General features: G+C 41.6%; 1 protein-coding gene across 1 annotated transcript in view; it reads left to right on the top strand.

Moving 5' to 3' along the window:
• TXNRD3 (thioredoxin reductase 3) overlaps positions 1-12,158 on the top strand; it is a 43,014-nt gene extending 30,856 nt beyond the window's left edge. The window contains exons 12-16 of the mRNA XM_056854982.1: positions 68-224; positions 8,842-8,949; positions 10,015-10,110; positions 10,890-11,024; positions 11,599-12,158. Of these exons, the coding sequence (XP_056710960.1) occupies positions 68-224; positions 8,842-8,949; positions 10,015-10,110; positions 10,890-11,024; positions 11,599-11,661 (559 nt within the window). The 3' untranslated portion in view covers positions 11,662-12,158. The remainder of the gene's footprint in view (positions 1-67; positions 225-8,841; positions 8,950-10,014; positions 10,111-10,889; positions 11,025-11,598) is intronic.
• Positions 12,159-17,427: the final 5,269 nt, after the last annotated feature.

Below are 17,427 nucleotides of genomic sequence, written 5' to 3'. Positions count from 1 at the left end.
GCTGAAGTGATATCAAATAATGGAGCAACAATGTCAGAACGCTAACTTGTTTTCTTTCCATAACAAGGAATGGGAAAATACCTGTTAATGATGAAGAACAAACCAGTGTTCCTTACGTTTATGCTGTTGGAGATATTTTGGAAGGAAAGCTTGAACTTACACCAGTTGCCATACAGGCAGGCAGACTGTTAGCCCGCAGGCTTTTTGGTGGGAGTACTACAAAGGTAAACATTTAATTCCTAATAATGGTTTGTAGGTTTTGGACAAAGCGCTGTGTGTGTGTTAAGTGCCGTCAAGTCACTTCTGACTCATGGCGACCCTATGAATAAGTGTCCTCCAGAACGTCCTATCTTTAACAGCCTTGTTCAGATCTTACAAGTTGAGTGCCGTGGCTTCCTTGAATAATTTAGTCTATCTCTTTTTTCTTTTTTTAATGTTTTTATTATTTTTCCAAAAATAATAAATACATAAACAATAAAAAGTAAAAACAGATAGGAAACATTGTTAAAAATATTTGTATATAATCAAAGAAATATTGACTTCCCCTACACCTCCCTCCATCTTGTGATAAATTAGTAATCTTTTACATAAAATTCGAATCCTGATATTATTGCTAATATTTATTAATCTCTTTGACATTTATATTTTTCAGAGAGAAAAAATTAATAGTTAATACTATCATATAAAAGAAAGAAAAAGAAAAAAAAGATAGTGAATCTCACTAATAATAAATGGATTAGAATAGTAGAAAACATTTAATTACTTCCATTAAAAATTAATTATTTTGTAAGTCCTCCATTTCTCCCAAACGCTCATTTAATACATATTATATTTCAAGTAAATTAATATCATATATGATTCTATTTCCATTAAAGCCAATCCTTTTAACCGGTTCCTTTTTAATCTTTTCCAAAAGAGAAACTAGACTCTTTTAAATTAGTCCCTTTGTCCGGAATTTCCAGCATTTCCTTCTTTTCCTCATTAACAGTAAGAGTCGAAGAGCATCCTTGGAAGTTGTTGGTAGGGTTTCCTCAGATAGATGATCTTCATAGTAAATCCACGTTGCAATATCTTCCATCCCACATTCAAAGAAAAATATCCCAACAGCTCCAGTTTTTCTACTCATTAAGTCCTCCAAGCAGGTGTTAAAAAGTTCATCAGGCAGATTGAAGACACAGAAGTCAAAGTCACTCACATTCAGATCCGTTGTTGTCACCTGGGCTATTGTAGTTTGTTTATTGTAGTTCTCCGTTTCCTTTGCAAGATTCTTCTGTTCTTCGTCTCTCTTGTCAACTTGAGGGCCCTCTAGTATCACCTCTGACCTCATTGTGATAATTTGGGTTTTTATGTCTTGGAGATCGTCTAAGATAATGTCCAGTTTTTGATTAATAAGTTGATATTGAATGTTCATCGAAGCAGAAAATTGTTCTAGCTGTTTAGTCAGATATTCCATGGTTGCTACTTCTGAAAATTCTGTTAAAACTCAGTTGGTAAAATCCAGGCAAGTACACCAGTGTAGTAAATAACGAAGAGGTGCTTCAGGAATCAGGGTCGTAAACCTTCCGTCTTCCTTATGTTCAGGAACACTTCCGATTCCAAGTTCTCTGGCTCTCTCGCGATGATAGATCGTTTCCGGGAAGGACGTGGCAGGAAAGCTTTGTTTAGTTAGAAAGACGACTCTTCGGGGTGGGGGGGATTACTCCTCCACCCTCCCCTTTATACGTAGTAGTTCCTGATTGGTAACTGAAGCGTCTTTCAAAAATCTTAGTTGTTATGTCTTCCCACTGATCAAATTGATAAGATTCCTTCCGGTTTATCTGATCTTTTCTTGTTTTTAAAGAGTCATTTAAACATTGGGTGGGGAGATATGAATTCGACAGGTGTGTTTAGCAATCTCCCGGGACTTCCAAATCCAGGTAAAACAAAAGAGTTCTTTTAAACTTACTCAAATTTTAGGAGAGTAGGTATTTTTACTTCTGTATAGTTGCTTAGATGGTAGTAGATAGGGGAGAGCGAAGCCTAATTCCAAAGAGACGTCTGCGGTGAAGTAAAACCCCTCAAGCCGGCGGGACTGCTTCTGAATCTCCGGAGTCTTAAAACTCAGAGTTCAGGAGTCAAACCGCTCTTCATCGGCAGCAGGAGATTCCCTGACACCCGTTCCACTATTTAGGAATCGGGGGGGGGCGCGTTGACACCCCTATTTAAGACATTTCTTGGTTCCCCCACCGGGAGCCCCCTGGGAGACACAGTGCTTCACTTAGCAGCCCTACCGGAAGTTCAATTCAGTCCATCTCTTGTTGGGTCTTCCTCTTTTCCTGCTGCCTTCAACTTTTCCTAGCATGATTGTCTTTTCCAGTGACTCTTGTCTTCTCATAAAGTGACTGAAGTACAATAGCCTCAGTTTAGTCATTTTAGCTTCTAGGGTCAGTTCAGGCTTGATTTGATCTATAACCCACTAATTTGTTTTATGGCAGTCTATGGTATCCATAACACTCTCCTCCAACACCATATTTCAAAGGAATCTACTTTCTTCCTATCAGCTTTCCTCATTGTCCAGCTTTCACATCCATGCATAGTAATAGGGAACACAATGACATGAATTAACTTGATCTTGGTTGCCAGTGACACATCCTTACACTTAAGAATCTTTTCTAGCTCCTTCATGGCTGCCCTTCCCAGTCTCAATTTCCTACTGATTTCTTGGCTGCAGTCTCCCTTTGGTTGATGATAGAGCCAAGGAATGGAAAGTCCTGAGCAACTGAACAAGAGCTGGATGTCTTGCTGTAATTTGCATGCTAGGTTAAGGAGCCTAAACCTTGATCAAACCTAGTAGTGATGCTGTTACTGACATTTAGCCCAAGCTTCAGCTGAATTGTTGCATCATAAGAACATAAGAAAGGCCATGCTGGATCACACCAAGGCCCATCAAGTCCAGCAGTCTGTCTACTCAGTGGCCAACCAGGTGCCCACAAACAAGACAACTGCAGCAGCATTATCCGGCCTGTGTTCCAAAGCACCTAATATAATAGGCATGTTCCCCTGATCCTGGAGAGAATAGATAAACATCATGACTAGTATCCATTTTTACTAGTAACCATGAATACTCCTCTCCTCCATGAACAAGTCCCCTCCCCTCTTAAAGCCTTCCAAGTTTGCAGCCATCACCACATCCTGGGGCAAGGAGTTCCACAATTCCACTATGCATTGTGTAAAGAAATACTTCCTGTTATCTGTTTTGAATCTCTCACCCTCCAGCTTCAGCAGATGACCCCATGTTCTAGTATTATGAGAGAGGGAGAAAAGTTTCTCCCTGTCCACTCTCTCCATACCATGCATAATTTTATAGACCTCTATCATGTCTCCCCTTAACTGCTATTTTCTTGGTTGCATCAGCCCAACTGGTCATAGAACTCTGGGTTTAGTCAAGTTTATTTAAAACAGTCATAGACCAGAATATAAATAAGAACACAATTAATCCATAAGTAAAATAGCTTACATACTACCAATATACATCTTATTAAAATATGAATTTACATAAGGCATCTTTATACGCCACTCCGCCTTTTCTTAATTTTAAGAACCAGCCAACCAAATTTGGCAACTTTACAGGTAATCTCCTGCTGCTTATCCGATAGCAGGATTGAAAGAAGAGACCTTCTATTTTCATGAGGGTGACATGCAATTATAGGCAGAATCAGGGATTCTCTAATCTGCCTATATATTCTACACTCAAAAAGAATATGTTCTAAAGTCTCTACAGAGCCATTACCGCACTCACATAGACAACTTCCATATGGCACGCCTCTATATCTTCCCTCTAGAACAGCTGTGGGTAGCATGTTATATCTTAACAGGGTAAAAATCCTCCTATATTCCTGGTTATCCAATAACTTAATATATGGCATCATGACCACCCTATTCAACCCACTTATATCATAAAGAGGGCTCCTTAGCCTATTCATATCGTGCTGTCTTTCAACATCCAATATACGCAGTTTAACAATTTCTCTTGCCTGAGCATAGTCATTTGTTTTGTAAAGTTGTTTCGACAGGCCATAGTAGCTCAGTTTTTGCTCAATCATCTTACTCCAAGGGGAGACAAAGGTATCTGCCAGGGTGAGTGAAACAAGTCGCCCAGGGAAGTAAATCAGCTTAAGCCAGTAAAAAATGGCAGCGATCCAAACTCTAGCCTCGACCGTAACCATTCCAACCTCGAGTCGAATGGCAGCATTTGACACTCCAGTAGATACTTGGAGGATATTTCTTAAAAATTTAGATTGAGTTTTTTCAAGTAACATCTTATTTGCCATTATACAGAGTGGGGCTCCATATAATAATTGAGCCAAGGATTTCATATTAAAAAGCTTAATAGCGGCCGCCACATTCCTACCCCCCTTAGACCAATAAAATCTTTGAATAGCCCCCGCACTCATCTGAGCATTCAGTGAGACATGGGCTAAGTGGGCATTCTTCGAACCAGACTCTTGTAAAGTTACACCTAGATATTTATAGGTATGTACCTGTTCTATCGGGGTAGTGTCTATACGCCATGAGTGGTTTTTTGGCCTCTTAGCAAAGGCCATTATTTTTGTTTTTGAATAATTGATCTCCAAGCAGTTCTCCTTACAGTACTGGTTAAATGCATGGAGGGCCCTTCTGAGACCAATGGGAGTTCTAGATAATATTACTGTATCATCAGCATAAAGAAGAAGATGTAGGTGTTTGTCAGCTAACTTAGGGGGATGAAACGCTGGACTTCTCAAACAATCCACAAGATCATTAATGTAGAAGTTAAACAGTAAGGGAGCCAATATACAGCCTTGTTTCACTCCCTTTAGTGTTCTTATTTCCTTGGTCAGCTGACCCTGGGGATTACATCTTATTTTAATAGAGGTGTTTTCATGTAGAGCTCTAATCAGAAATAACAGTCGCCTATCTATATTGGTTGCTTCCAGTTTTTCCCATAGGATGATTCTAGACACAGAATCGAAAGCTGACTTAAGATCAATAAATGCTGTATATAGGGAGACCGTTGATTTAGAGGAGTATTTAGCTATTAAATGCTCCATAATCATACAATGGTCCAAGCATGAGCGACCCTCTCTAAATCCGGCTTGTTCTTCTGAAAGGCAATTTTCCTGTTCTAACCAATCTCTAAATTTCCATTGCAGATGTCTTGCGTACAACTTACTAATTATGTTTAATAGACTGATAGGTCTATAATTGGCTGGGTTTTCTTTGCAACCTTTCTTATAGATAGGGACAATTATTGCTAGGCCCCAATCAGGAGGGATCCTACCTGTTCTATCAACTGCAGTGAATAGTGCGGCCAGGAGGGGTGTCCACCATTCCACATTCCTTTTAATTAGGTCTGCAGAGATTAAGTCACTTCCCGGAGCTTTACCGTTCTTTAGTGTACCTATAAGATTCCTCACCTCTGCATATTGCACAGGGGGCCAGCATGGGACACTATTCAAGTTCTCAGTGGAGGGGGCTGGGCTCTCCAAGCTAGAGTAGAGGGATCTAAAATGTTTTTCCCATGCTTCAGGTAGAATAGTATTATTGAACGCCATAGTGGAATTGGTTAAACGGCTCGAGGTCAAGGACCAAAATAACGATGAGTTTTTATCCCTTATTGCTTGTGTTAGCTGTTGCCAAGCTAACTCCATTGACTCCTTTTTTTTCTTACAAATGAGGGCTTTATAATGAGACTTTAAGCTCTTCATTACCCCCATCAAGGCCTCATTCTCACTACATCGATATTTAATATAGGTGGCACTAAGGGCCCTCTTGGCTTCCCTGCATTCACTGTCAAACCAGGTTTTGGAGTGTACATTTATCCTCTTTTTAAGTATATAGTTAGGCTTAGTAATCACTTTGTATATTTCATCTGTTATCTGTTCATAGCATTCTAGCTGTGTGTCAATGTTTTCATCATCTAGTAATCTCTGAGCTAAGGCATTTAGAGGACCCGATTGAAGGAGTTCTTTAATACTTTTATCAGTTCTATCATTCCACCTGACTCTACAGTGTTTTCTCTCGTAAGTAAGGGTCTCTTTGTGTGTTTCTGTAATGCGCAGGTTAATATCTGGAGATTCAAACATCATGATAAGTGGTAAGTGATCACTATCATAAAAAGAGGACACCTCAAAGGATTCAACAGCTTGGACAAAGTTGTCAGATACCATAATATAATCTATAACACTCTTCCTAGTTCCTGAACAATAAGTAAATTCCGCCGGATGGTCGTTAGGGTATGAGCCATTTAAAATTAAAAATTTGCAGCTCTTTGCCATCTGTGTCATCCTATATCCGGCATAATTTGATTTTAAATCTTTGGAGGATCTAGGAAATGGAAGAACTGGATTCCTAATTTCGGGAAAGCAAACCTTGTATTTCATGTGTAAGCTATTGTCATCCCTTCCCACCCTGGCATTAAAGTCCCCGCCAATGATCACATAAGTTGTCGAATTGACCTTTATAAGATGTCCTATGTAAGCCTCAAGCCCCGCCCATACAGTCTCAATTTGAGATTTAGTTTTAAAAGGGGGACAGTATATATTAATAATTAAATAAGATATCTGCTTATAAAATATGACCACAGCCATAGCAAGCTTCAAGTAAGGAGCTAAAACTTCAACTCTAATATTCAGGGCTGTGGAAACTAAAATCCCCAGACCCCCTTTTGCTCTACCATGAGGGGAGGGATCAGCCGCTAAATCGTATGCTTTAAAACCATTAAGTATTGGAGTATGTAAACACCAGGTCTCTTGTACAAGTATAAAATCAAGTTTAGTTAAAAAATTATATGTATCCTGATCCCTAATCCTAGCCTGCCAACCCATAACATTCCAGGAGACCAATGAAAGAGTCTGTGGTGCAGTTACAGAGTTCAGTAGTAATGCCCCATCCAGTCAGTCTGCAGATATCATATCCAGTTGTCCAGATGAGTCTATGTATATTGAACCGTTTTTACCAACACACCAGTTCATAACAGCATTTATGGGATGTATCGAAGGTAATTCAATTTCATCCCTCTGCTGAGGCTCAATACATGCCTTTCCCTTATTAAAATGCGGGGAGATGATTGGGAGCACTGGTTGGTAGGAGCACTGCAGGATGTCCTCAGTTGATTGGAGATCCGTCTGATTCACAGGCACATCCCCCATTTTCAATAAATTACTCCTAAACTCATCCAGCCCGTTAATGATATCCTCTTGATCAACTCTTGAGAGAGAGGGAAAGATATTGAGTATTTCCTCTTCCATCATGTTGTTAAGCTCCTTACAATCCAGACTGGTATGAGTTACTGGTGATTTCTCTTCAATAGGGTTTTTATCCATCTCTGCCTGGGTAGTGTGGTTTCTCTCAGCTGGAATAGGCACCAAGGCCAAATCCTGCTCAAGTATTCTCGTCTCAAAATCCCATTTCTTTCTCCCACAAACAGTCTGCTGGTTTGGGAGGAGGGGAGTAATCAGTAAGTTAGAAAAGGCTCTTACTGGAAAAATTCCTTTACTATTCAGCATATCCTTTTGTCTCAGCAACGTTGAGGGAATTCTTGAACTCTTGAAGGTAAGCATAATTCTCTGGGCCTGATTCCAGTTGCTTACAGTTTCAGCCCGAGTAATGTCTATATTGGGGCCACTCATACTGAGCAACTCACTCAGATGTTTGGTGGCCAGATATTTAGAATTCCATGGTGACAAGTACCCTCTGTATTTGTAAACTGTTAAGCAAATCTTATGAGGTTGAAGAATCAGTAGTTGTTGGCAATTTTTGCATTGCTGTTTCCTCTCAATTTCCCTCTTTGCTGACTCTTCAGGAGCCCTACTTACAGTTGCTGAGGTAAGGGGTGGAAGCCAAGGATAATTAGAGTGTTCCTTATGTTTCGATAGAGTCTGCATCTTATCTGTTAGAGATTGTACCATTTGCATAAGCTTTTTTAAATCAGCTGTGATGTTACCAAGATGGGCAAAAATAATATCAACTGTTTTAGCCGTTAATTCAGAAAGTTTCAGAATAACTTCGGCCTGTTCCATCTGCTCTTCGTTCTTATCTGAATCCTTAAAGGGAACAGCGGAGTTATTTACATCTTCATCTACACCAACACTGTCCTCCTCATTTATGTTGACTTCCAGAGGAGTAAACCGATTCTCAGTAGGCACATTAAAAACTGTAACGTTCCTTGAGGGAAAGTAGTCAGCTATTGTTGTCTGTTTGCTGGCAGAAGGAGAGGATATTTCCTCCTGTTCCCTTGGGCGTTTCCCACCTCCCATATTAAACTTGATAAGAGTTTAAGTCCGTCCAACCAAAACACAAATGCAGAAGCTGTCTAACTCTCCCAGCAGTGTTATGCAGAAATAGTCCAGGTGGCATGAATAAGGGATAAGGAGAAAGAAAATATTGTTGTACTTGCGGAGCATAAGACTGCAGCTACTATCCGGTCGCCATCTTGGCTCACTCTGGGTTTAAGAATGCCAGCGGAAAGCCCAGTAGGTGTCTTGGCTATACTTCTGATCCTTCTCCCACTAGCTTTAGTGCAGCTTTACTTTCCATTATATTGAAATTTTCTTTGAGAAGGGTTGCAAGTGGCACACAGGAACTTACATACATGGAGCTGAGAACAAAGCAGTCAGCGACTTCATGACATTATAACATCTGTGGGGCAAGTAGGGTGGCCCTGGAACTTAAACTTATCCATATCCACTGTAAGTTAAGAATGGTGCCTTTGTTGTGTTCGCATATTAAACTGTGTCTAGTAAGCAGCTACATAGGATGGAATTATTGGTTTTCCTCATTGCTTTTGAAAGTCTTACATTGAGTGTTTTGTTTTAATTTTAGTGTGACTATATTAATGTGCCAACTACAGTGTTTACCCCTCTGGAATATGGTTGCTGTGGATTATCAGAAGAGAGAGCCATTGAACAACTTGGAAAGGAGAATATAGAGGCAAGACTTGGTGCTTTTTGTTTTAAATACAGTCTCACATTAGGTATCTTTTGAAGACGTGAGCAGCAATGATGATACACTTCGTAGTATTTAATTTGGAAGCGATCCTTTGTATGGACTTAATTGAATAATTGAGATGGCGCTTGCTTCTTCCAGATACATTGTGGTCATGATGCTGTCTTTGAAAATTAGGTTTTCCCCCAGAGCTTCTGCAGGCCAAAGTCTGTTTAGCAGAATGTCGAGTTCCTTGATGCATCATGGTTCTAAAGATTAATATATTGATGTCTTTGGGTAAACTATTCTACCATCTCAACCATTTTCCAAGTTTAATTTTTCATTTCTGACCAAATCTTAATTTGAGAATAGATGCCACTCAAGTTTTCATTTCATACTTTTTATGCCATTTTACAGAGTATCCTCCAAAGGTAAGTTTTTATCCCTGTTGCATTGCAAAATTACAAGTAAAAACAAAAATTAAAATGCATAGGTTGAGGAAGCTGCTGTTGATTTTAGAGTTACCTAATACTTTTGATGGTTAAAGGCTTTTCAGAATAAAATTTCCTTTAGGAGACATGTAAAAATACAGAATTGGCCAGGTAAACCTCTGGGGGCAAGGAATCCTGTAAACGGTACTATGATCTAGTGAGTCCTAGACCTCATGATTGCCTGCTGTCTGCCCAAGTGGCTGGGGCAACTTGTAACAGGGGTTCCTTAGTTAGGCTGTGTTAGGTTGTTGAGTAGAAAAAAAAACTAGGTGTTATTCACATAAGTCATTTTCTCCCACCCACCTTCCAGTTTTTTTGGGTTACCTGACAGAATGAGGGCAGTATGCATGCACAGCCTGAAGATCCTGCTAATTTTTCAGATCGGGGGTGGAGGGAGCAGTTTCCTACTCTCGTTGGCGTAGCGTGGCTCCTACTCTGTTCGTGCCACCATTTGGGTCCTATACTACCCACACAACGGCGTTCTATTTTAGAAATAAATGATTACTGCATTTCCCTGGTTCAGTGATCAGCACAGAGAGGAAAATGGACACTTTTAAAATCCTAACTTTTTCTTCCCCAGGTATATCACACACTTTTCTGGCCCCTTGAGTGGACGATACCTGCTAGAGACAACAACACTTGTTATGCAAAAGCGATCTGCAATAAGCTTGACTGTGTATGTATTCATTTCTTATGTATTTCAAGTTTGCAAAGTATAAGGAGAAGCTTAACAGCTTACTGTGTCAGAATTCCTGGCCAGGGTAACCCCGTAATTTCCACTGTGTAAATGTTCTGAAGAACTTAATGCACTGATTGACATTAAAAACGTGGCTTGCGGTTTACTGGCTACTTAGCTGCTGCCCATTGCAGTCACAGAGCAAGCACACTTGTAACTCATCCAATTGGATGATGCACTTCTGGAGGGGCACCTTGGGCCATGGCAATTGAGCCCTCTCGTTACCCTTACCTTGTCATGTGGCCTGGGTTTAAAATAAGACTATGTTGCACATGCAGGAACTATGAACATGAGTGCATAGGGAGCAAACTGCAGCATGTATCAGTTTGGAAGCAGCAGTTTGAAGTGAATCTGTTTTGGGATATTACTGTTGTGTAGTAGTTGCTTTAAAAGTATCTAGGCAGAACCTGCTTTATTTCCAGGCAGGAAATAATCTCATAATACCTTTGTTAATGTAATCTAATTTACTTAACCCTCTTCCTCAGTAACATAAGGTGTTTCAGTGTTCTGTGAATCCAAACAACACTGCTTTCTTACCATATTTAATGAATTTAGTTCTGGCATGCTACAAATAAGGATAGTAATAGTATTTCGCCTTTCATTGTGGGCCGCTGCTTAAAGGGAGATCATTACTGACATACACAGATGCTGATAACTGGGTTGGTTTTGTGTAGTTCTAACTGGACTGTTCTCCCCCCCCCCCTTTCCTTTGAACAAAGAACCGTGTGATAGGATTTCATGTCCTTGGACCTAATGCTGGGGAAATTACTCAAGGCTTCGGAGCAGCGATAAAATGCGGCATCACCAAGGAAGTGCTTGATGAAACAATTGGTATACATCCAACATGTGCAGAGGTAAAGCAGTAGTTACAATTTTGATGTGAGCAGTATCATAGAGTTGGAAGGGATCACCAGGGTCATCTAGTCCAACCCCCTGCACAATGCAGGAAATTCAACACTACCTCCTCCTACTCCATGCCCAGTAGATGGCCAAGATGCCCTTGCTCTCATCTTCTGCTTAAGTAGGTAGCTTGTGCTGTCTTGTCTGTTTTCCATTCGTGTCTCTGATAAGAACCACCTATCTTTAAACAAACAACTGCTCTTGGTCCCATTATAGTGCCATATGGCAGCATTATTTCCCCCCCCCTTTGTGATTCTTTACTAGATCAGCAGTTTTTAGCTGTGGTACTCATTTGAGGCTCCCAGGATGCCTATTGCCTATGAGGCAAGACTGAAGACTGCCATAGCAATCAGCATGCTTCCACAGTCTTGTTTTACTATAAGTGCTGGAGCCATGCCATTTCTGACTGTGTTCATAGAAAGCAGAGGTTAATACCAACTTTAAGTTCAGTTAGATGGGAGGAACGGTGTTGAATAGAGGGTAGAGTCTTGAAAAGCATTAAAACATTTTTTTTTCATTCTCTCACAGGTGTTCACAACAATGGACATTACAAAGGCTTCGGGGCAAGATATCAATCAGGCTGGCTGCTGAGGTTAAATCCTGCTGTTTAAGTTGTTTCTTGTTGGCGCCACTTAACTTCTATTGAAGGTTTTCAGAAGCATAAATGTACCTGGGTTAGGTTAATTGCGTATGCTATCAGATCACAGTATACTGCTACTACAGACATTTCTGAAACTTCTTTGAAGGGTAATGGTGACTTCAGGAAACACTAAACAGCAGGTGTAAACTAATTCCTGACTTGCTTAGAATGGCACTTCAGTGCTTTTTTGATGTTTCGGCTCTGAACCTCATCCGAAGGCGGGCTGCAACTGATGACTTCTCTGCAATGATGGGAAAACCTATTCGTCCAAAAAAGTTGAATCCCAGAAGAACCTCTGAATCGCACAAGTCAAGTTCTTTTTAGTGCTTTGTATGAATGAATTTGGCACAGCGGAATGAGTAGTTAGTCATTCTTTCTGGCAATTACTGTTCAACTCAGTTGGGTCACTGGTGCATTTGTTCTCTAACATGGATATTTCTTATGTTTTTAAATATCCTGTTTTAAGTTTTCATTCCTTGAAAAACATGTTTGGAAACTTAATGCGTTAATGTTCCTTTTAAAGAGATGTCAAGGCTTGTAGGGCATATAATCAGGATTTTTAATCCACATTTGCTTTATTGTTGGGGGATTATCACTGCTATAAACTTTTGTGGAACAGTTTGTGCTTCAGCAGAGCAAACTTCAGAGTTCCCTGAAGAATTAACTTCCCATAGTCCTTCCCTACGCTGGACTATTAGAACAAAATCCTGAGTGAAGTCTGTTTCTGGTAACCATTATCTTGTCCTTTTATGCAACAACTGAGTGGTTTCAGCCATAAGATGAAATGCATTTGGTCTGGAGGATAACAATGCAAATGATTCACATAAATTCTCAGAGAACATTGGGATTCTAAAAATCTGTGTACATAAGTAGCGTGAATTCTTGTGTCTCCCTTGGCATTCCTTATTTTTAGAAAGTATGCTTGGGTTTCGCTCATTTTGTTTTAAAATGTGAGTTTGAAATGCTTTGTCAAACTGTATCATACATAAACAGTTTTTAAACTATTTATGGCGTATCATGGAATTTAAAGTTCAATAAAATGAGCAAAGTCACATGGCATATAATGCCAGTTGTGTGAAACTTGCATTCTGGTAGAAGTCTATATAATATAAACTTTTGGGGATAGAGGCTTGACAGCTTGGGTTGCAGCTGAAGGTATAATGCTGTAGCAGGAATATCCTAGAGATGGTCACCATAGGAAAAATACCACTTTGCTGCAAAAGGCCAGAAAGGGATATGTTCTAGATCATCTTTAACCTCACTGCCTCTCAGTATAGAAAAATCAAGTCTTTCTAGTCTTATTGTTCAGAAGCTCCCAAACAGGTACAGAGTGTTTCCCTAGCTACACAACTACCTTATTAAGGGATGAATTTCTGGGGTGGAGGGATTGATTTACAAGCAGGTGTAACTGAAATCACTCAGTTTAGTAATTAAGGTGCTAGGCAACTCATCTCCCCTCCCACCTTTCTCAGCATAGTTTTCTGTCCCAGAGTCTTGTGTCTTGCAGTGCTTTTGAGGCAAGTATGACTAAATGAGTTACATTGAAACGGGCCTCACCTTATGATCATCAATGGATAACTTGATTGTATTCTACAGGTAATAGTTTCACAAACCCTGTAAACTTTTTTTTTTAGATTTTAAGTGTTCTATAGCTCAGTCCTAAGCTGCTGATGTTGGCATGGTGTTGGTGGTAGCTACTTAGTATTCCGTAGCTTCTCCATGGGGGCATGGTAAAAGAGACGCAACTTTAAAGAGCTGACACCACAGCAACTGCATTGGGAACCATGCTTGCAGATCATGGGAGAGGGGGCACGCTAATGATCCAACCCCCCCCCCACTTTACCTGAAAGCAGCCAACCTACATGCCTCACTGGTGTGAGCTTTGCTGCTACGCTCACACAGACCTATCTATCAAGGAGGATTCCTGTGCCTACCACATGCCAGGATCTGCACAGCTGGATGTTCAAATCTCTTTACAAGAACATACCATTTTGACAAGTGAAGATAACATGGAAGGAAGCCTAGCATGTTACTCAGATACCTCTGCATTTGGGAAAGGAAACCCCCAGGGAGAGCCACAACAAACTAAAGCTGCAACCCCCCCCCCCAACAGAGCAGCTAGATCACTGTAGCTATTGCTCATGTAGGCTTAGCAGATTGTTGGCACTGCAGTGTGACCAGGTCTGCCACTTATTTATTTAGACTATTTCTGTGCTGCCTCGTTAGAGGCCTGCTCAAGGTGGCTAACTAATAAAAACCACAGTATAAAATACAAGCTGTTAAGATAGCAGCAGCATAAAAATTATCCATAAAAACAGAAGCAGACCATTAAACCCTTAGTTAAAAGCCTGGGTAAAATGCTGCTATTTAGCCTGGCACCTGAACAAAAGTAAAGTAGGTGCCAGGCGAGCCTCAATGGGAAGGGCATACCCAAGGTAATGTGCCACCACAGAAAATGCCCTGTCTCTCATGGCCCCCGATTTCACCTCTGAAGGCAGGGGCACAGAAAGCGGAGCTTGAAAGGCAGATCTTAATTGGCAGGTTGGATAGGATGGGAGAAGATGTCCCAGGGTCTCAAAAGTAATTGTGCCCAGAAACGGATGGGTCGCTAGTGCAGATTTTTTAGCACAAGGATGATACATTTCCACATCTACATTATTGTCATTCCTCCAACTGTGTGCAGAGGTTTCTCAGTGACCCATCTACCCTGTATGAAATATTAATGGCACTGATGAGGCTGTGGTTTTATGACTGGAGTGCAAAACAGTTTTTTGTGAGATGTCACCTCTCTATTGTGAAGAAAACATCAGTCAACCTGGTCAGTCAAGAATATCTGTCACTATGGTCTGACATTTGGAAACAGGCCCTAAAGATTTCCTCCTAAGCAACCAATCTCCTTTGTTTAAATGATTTCAAGTGGTCTTTGGAAATTCATGCCTTTGGGCAACCAGTGAGTCCCGATTGTCAATCCTTTTAGCACTTGAGAGCCCCCTCCCCCGAACTATTATGCTCCCTCACCATGATATTTTTGGGTAATGGCTGAAGCCCCATTTTTGGACGTGAGCAACGTGGTAGGGGTCTTTCCTCTGCCAGTGCCAGGATAACACAAACTGGAGCAGTCTGTGTGACTGGTGCCTTTTACAAAAGAAGGCCTGTGTGCTGTGTCGCTATCCCTCCTCCCAAATCCTTAGAAGAGATAAATCACGATGGATAGCCATGTTAGGCTGGCTGTAGCAGTAGAAAAGCGCAAGAGTCTAGTAGCACCTTGAAGACTACCATTTCTGGAAGGGTATGAGCTGTCATGAGTCACAGCTCACTGCTTCATATACAGGACAGATCTGAGGAAGTGAGCTGTGGCTCACGAGAGCTCATACCCTGCCAGAAATGGTAGTCTTTAAGGTGCTACTGGACTCTTGCTCTTTTCTACTCCTTAAAAGACAGTGGGCCAAGAGTACAATCCTTTGTAGAGTTCCTCTCGTTCATGTTCATTAGTTTCAATGGAGCAACTCTGGAGCTCTGCTTGAAGGCTTCTCGTTTGTTAGGATAGGGTTGCCAACCTCCAGGTACTAGCTGGAGATCTGCTGTTTCAACCGATCTCCAGCCGATAGAGATCGGTTCCCCTGGAGAAAATGGCCGCTTTGGCAATAGGACTCTATGGCCTTGAAGCCCCTCCCCAAACCCCACCCTCCTCATGCTCTGCCCCAAAAACCTCCCACCGGTGGCGAAGAGGGACCTGGCAACCCTATGTTAGGATGGCTAGGGGGTTTCTGGAGACTCGGCTGCTCAAATGCCTAACGGGATGCCAGCGCTGCCATCTCAACTAGGACAGAAAGGAAAGGCCCTCCCTCCCACTGACCTTCTCCCAAGCTGCAGAAACACTCCAGACGGAAGGAGCAGAGAAGTGGCCAGGAATCGGATGGCTGAGGTTCCAGAACCTCACCGGCTGGGCTGTTGCCCGGAGACAAAGCCGCTGCTTCTCCTATCTTCTTTCAGTCGAGGCCAGGTGAGACATTTTTCTTTAAGGGAGAGATGGGTTGATCTTAAGGGAAAGAATCAGCTTTCCCTCCCCTTTCTGAGCCCCTTCTCCACCTGACAGAGGAGCCTCCTTTCCCAGTGAGGGGATCAGCCCCCCCCCCCCGGTCTCTTTAAGCCTGCTTCCTGCCCTGTCCTCTATTCTCCCCCATCCCCTGAAGAACTTTATGGTGACAACAGCTCACCTCGCCAGCATTGGAATTACTGCAAATTTCTTCCTTTAGGGAAGGAGGTGACCCAAAGATCCGGTGCTAGCACCCCCACCCCAATAAATCCCCTGCTAGCACAGCTGCTGCAAGCATTCTTACTTTCCCACACTGGCAACTGAAACATAGGGTTGCCAACCTCCAGGTACTAGCTGGAGATCTGCTTTTACAACTGATCTCCAGCTGACAGAGATCAGTTCAGCTGGAGAAAATGGCCGCTTTGGCAATTGGACTCTATGACACTGAAGTCCCGTCCCTCCCCAAACCCTGCCTTTTTCAGGCTCCACCCCAAACACTTCCCACCAGTGGCGAAGAGGGACCTGGCAACCCTAGTGAAGCATCATAACCCTCAGAGGATCTGGGCTGTTGGTCGTTGTTCCCATCTATCGTCACTAAAATAATTATCCCTAGGGAGAGGAGTGCTAGGTCTGTCTAGTCCAGCATCACATTGTGGCCAAGGAGCCAGCTTGGATGCTTTCAGGAAACTTGCAACCAGAAAGGCCCTCCCAGCAACTGATAGCAGAAGTACATAGTCTCTGACTCAGCAAATCCATTTGATCTGCCCTCTATAAAATTGTCTAAAGGTTAGTTTGCAGGTCAATGACCACCGTTTCATTTTGTGGCACTGAGTTCCATAGGTTATTGACGTGTTGTAATGAGTGTTCTGCCAATCAATTTTCAGAGATGACATCGCATTCTAATATTGAGAAAAGCATTTCTATTTCCAATTTCTGTACCCAGTTTCTGTGTCTAATTTCTCTACCCAGTTTATCATGTCTTCCCTTATCTCACTCCCTCCCCACAAACTAAACTACAGAGCAATCCTAAGCAAAGTTGCACATTTTTATTTGAATGGACTTAGAAGGGTGTAACTCTGTTAGGCTGACTTGGATGGCTCCGACTAGTAGGATCTTGTCAGATCTCAGAACCTAAGCAGGATAGGCCATGGTTAGTATTTGAATGGGAGACTACCAAGGAATTCAAGGTTGTTTATGCAGAGGAAGGCAATGGCAAACCACCTCTGAAGGTATCTTGCTTTGAAAATCCTGCAGGGTTGCCATGTGACAGTCCTTTTTACACACACACGCTCAACTCCACTAAGGTTAATCTTTCTTCACAGTTGAGGTGCTCCAATGCCTTCATCAGTTTGGTTGTCCTTTCTGTACTTTTTAAAGTTCTGTATCCCTTATGCGATGGGGTAATCATATAACTACAATATTCCATATGCCGCTGCACTTACATAAAGGCATTATAATGCTGGCCACTTTATTTTTATCATTTTCCTAAAATGCTGTCCGTACACTTAGCGCACACTTAAGGTTATTATCAAATTATTTCCTATTTGGTTCCTTCCATCCTTTTCATTGCCAGCTGCTGTAAGCCTGGCACAATTGTCGACGTGAAAGATGCTAGGGGGTTTCCACCCATCTGCAATCGTATCGAAGTGGTCTGGAAGTTTATTATCTTTAATTCCAGATG

The sequence above is a fragment of the Euleptes europaea genome, chromosome 1, assembly GCF_029931775.1.
Source record: "Euleptes europaea isolate rEulEur1 chromosome 1, rEulEur1.hap1, whole genome shotgun sequence".
Lineage (NCBI taxonomy): Eukaryota > Metazoa > Chordata > Lepidosauria > Squamata > Sphaerodactylidae > Euleptes > Euleptes europaea.
Note: the sequence above shows the minus strand (reverse complement) of the source record. Positions and strands in the feature narration are given on the sequence as shown.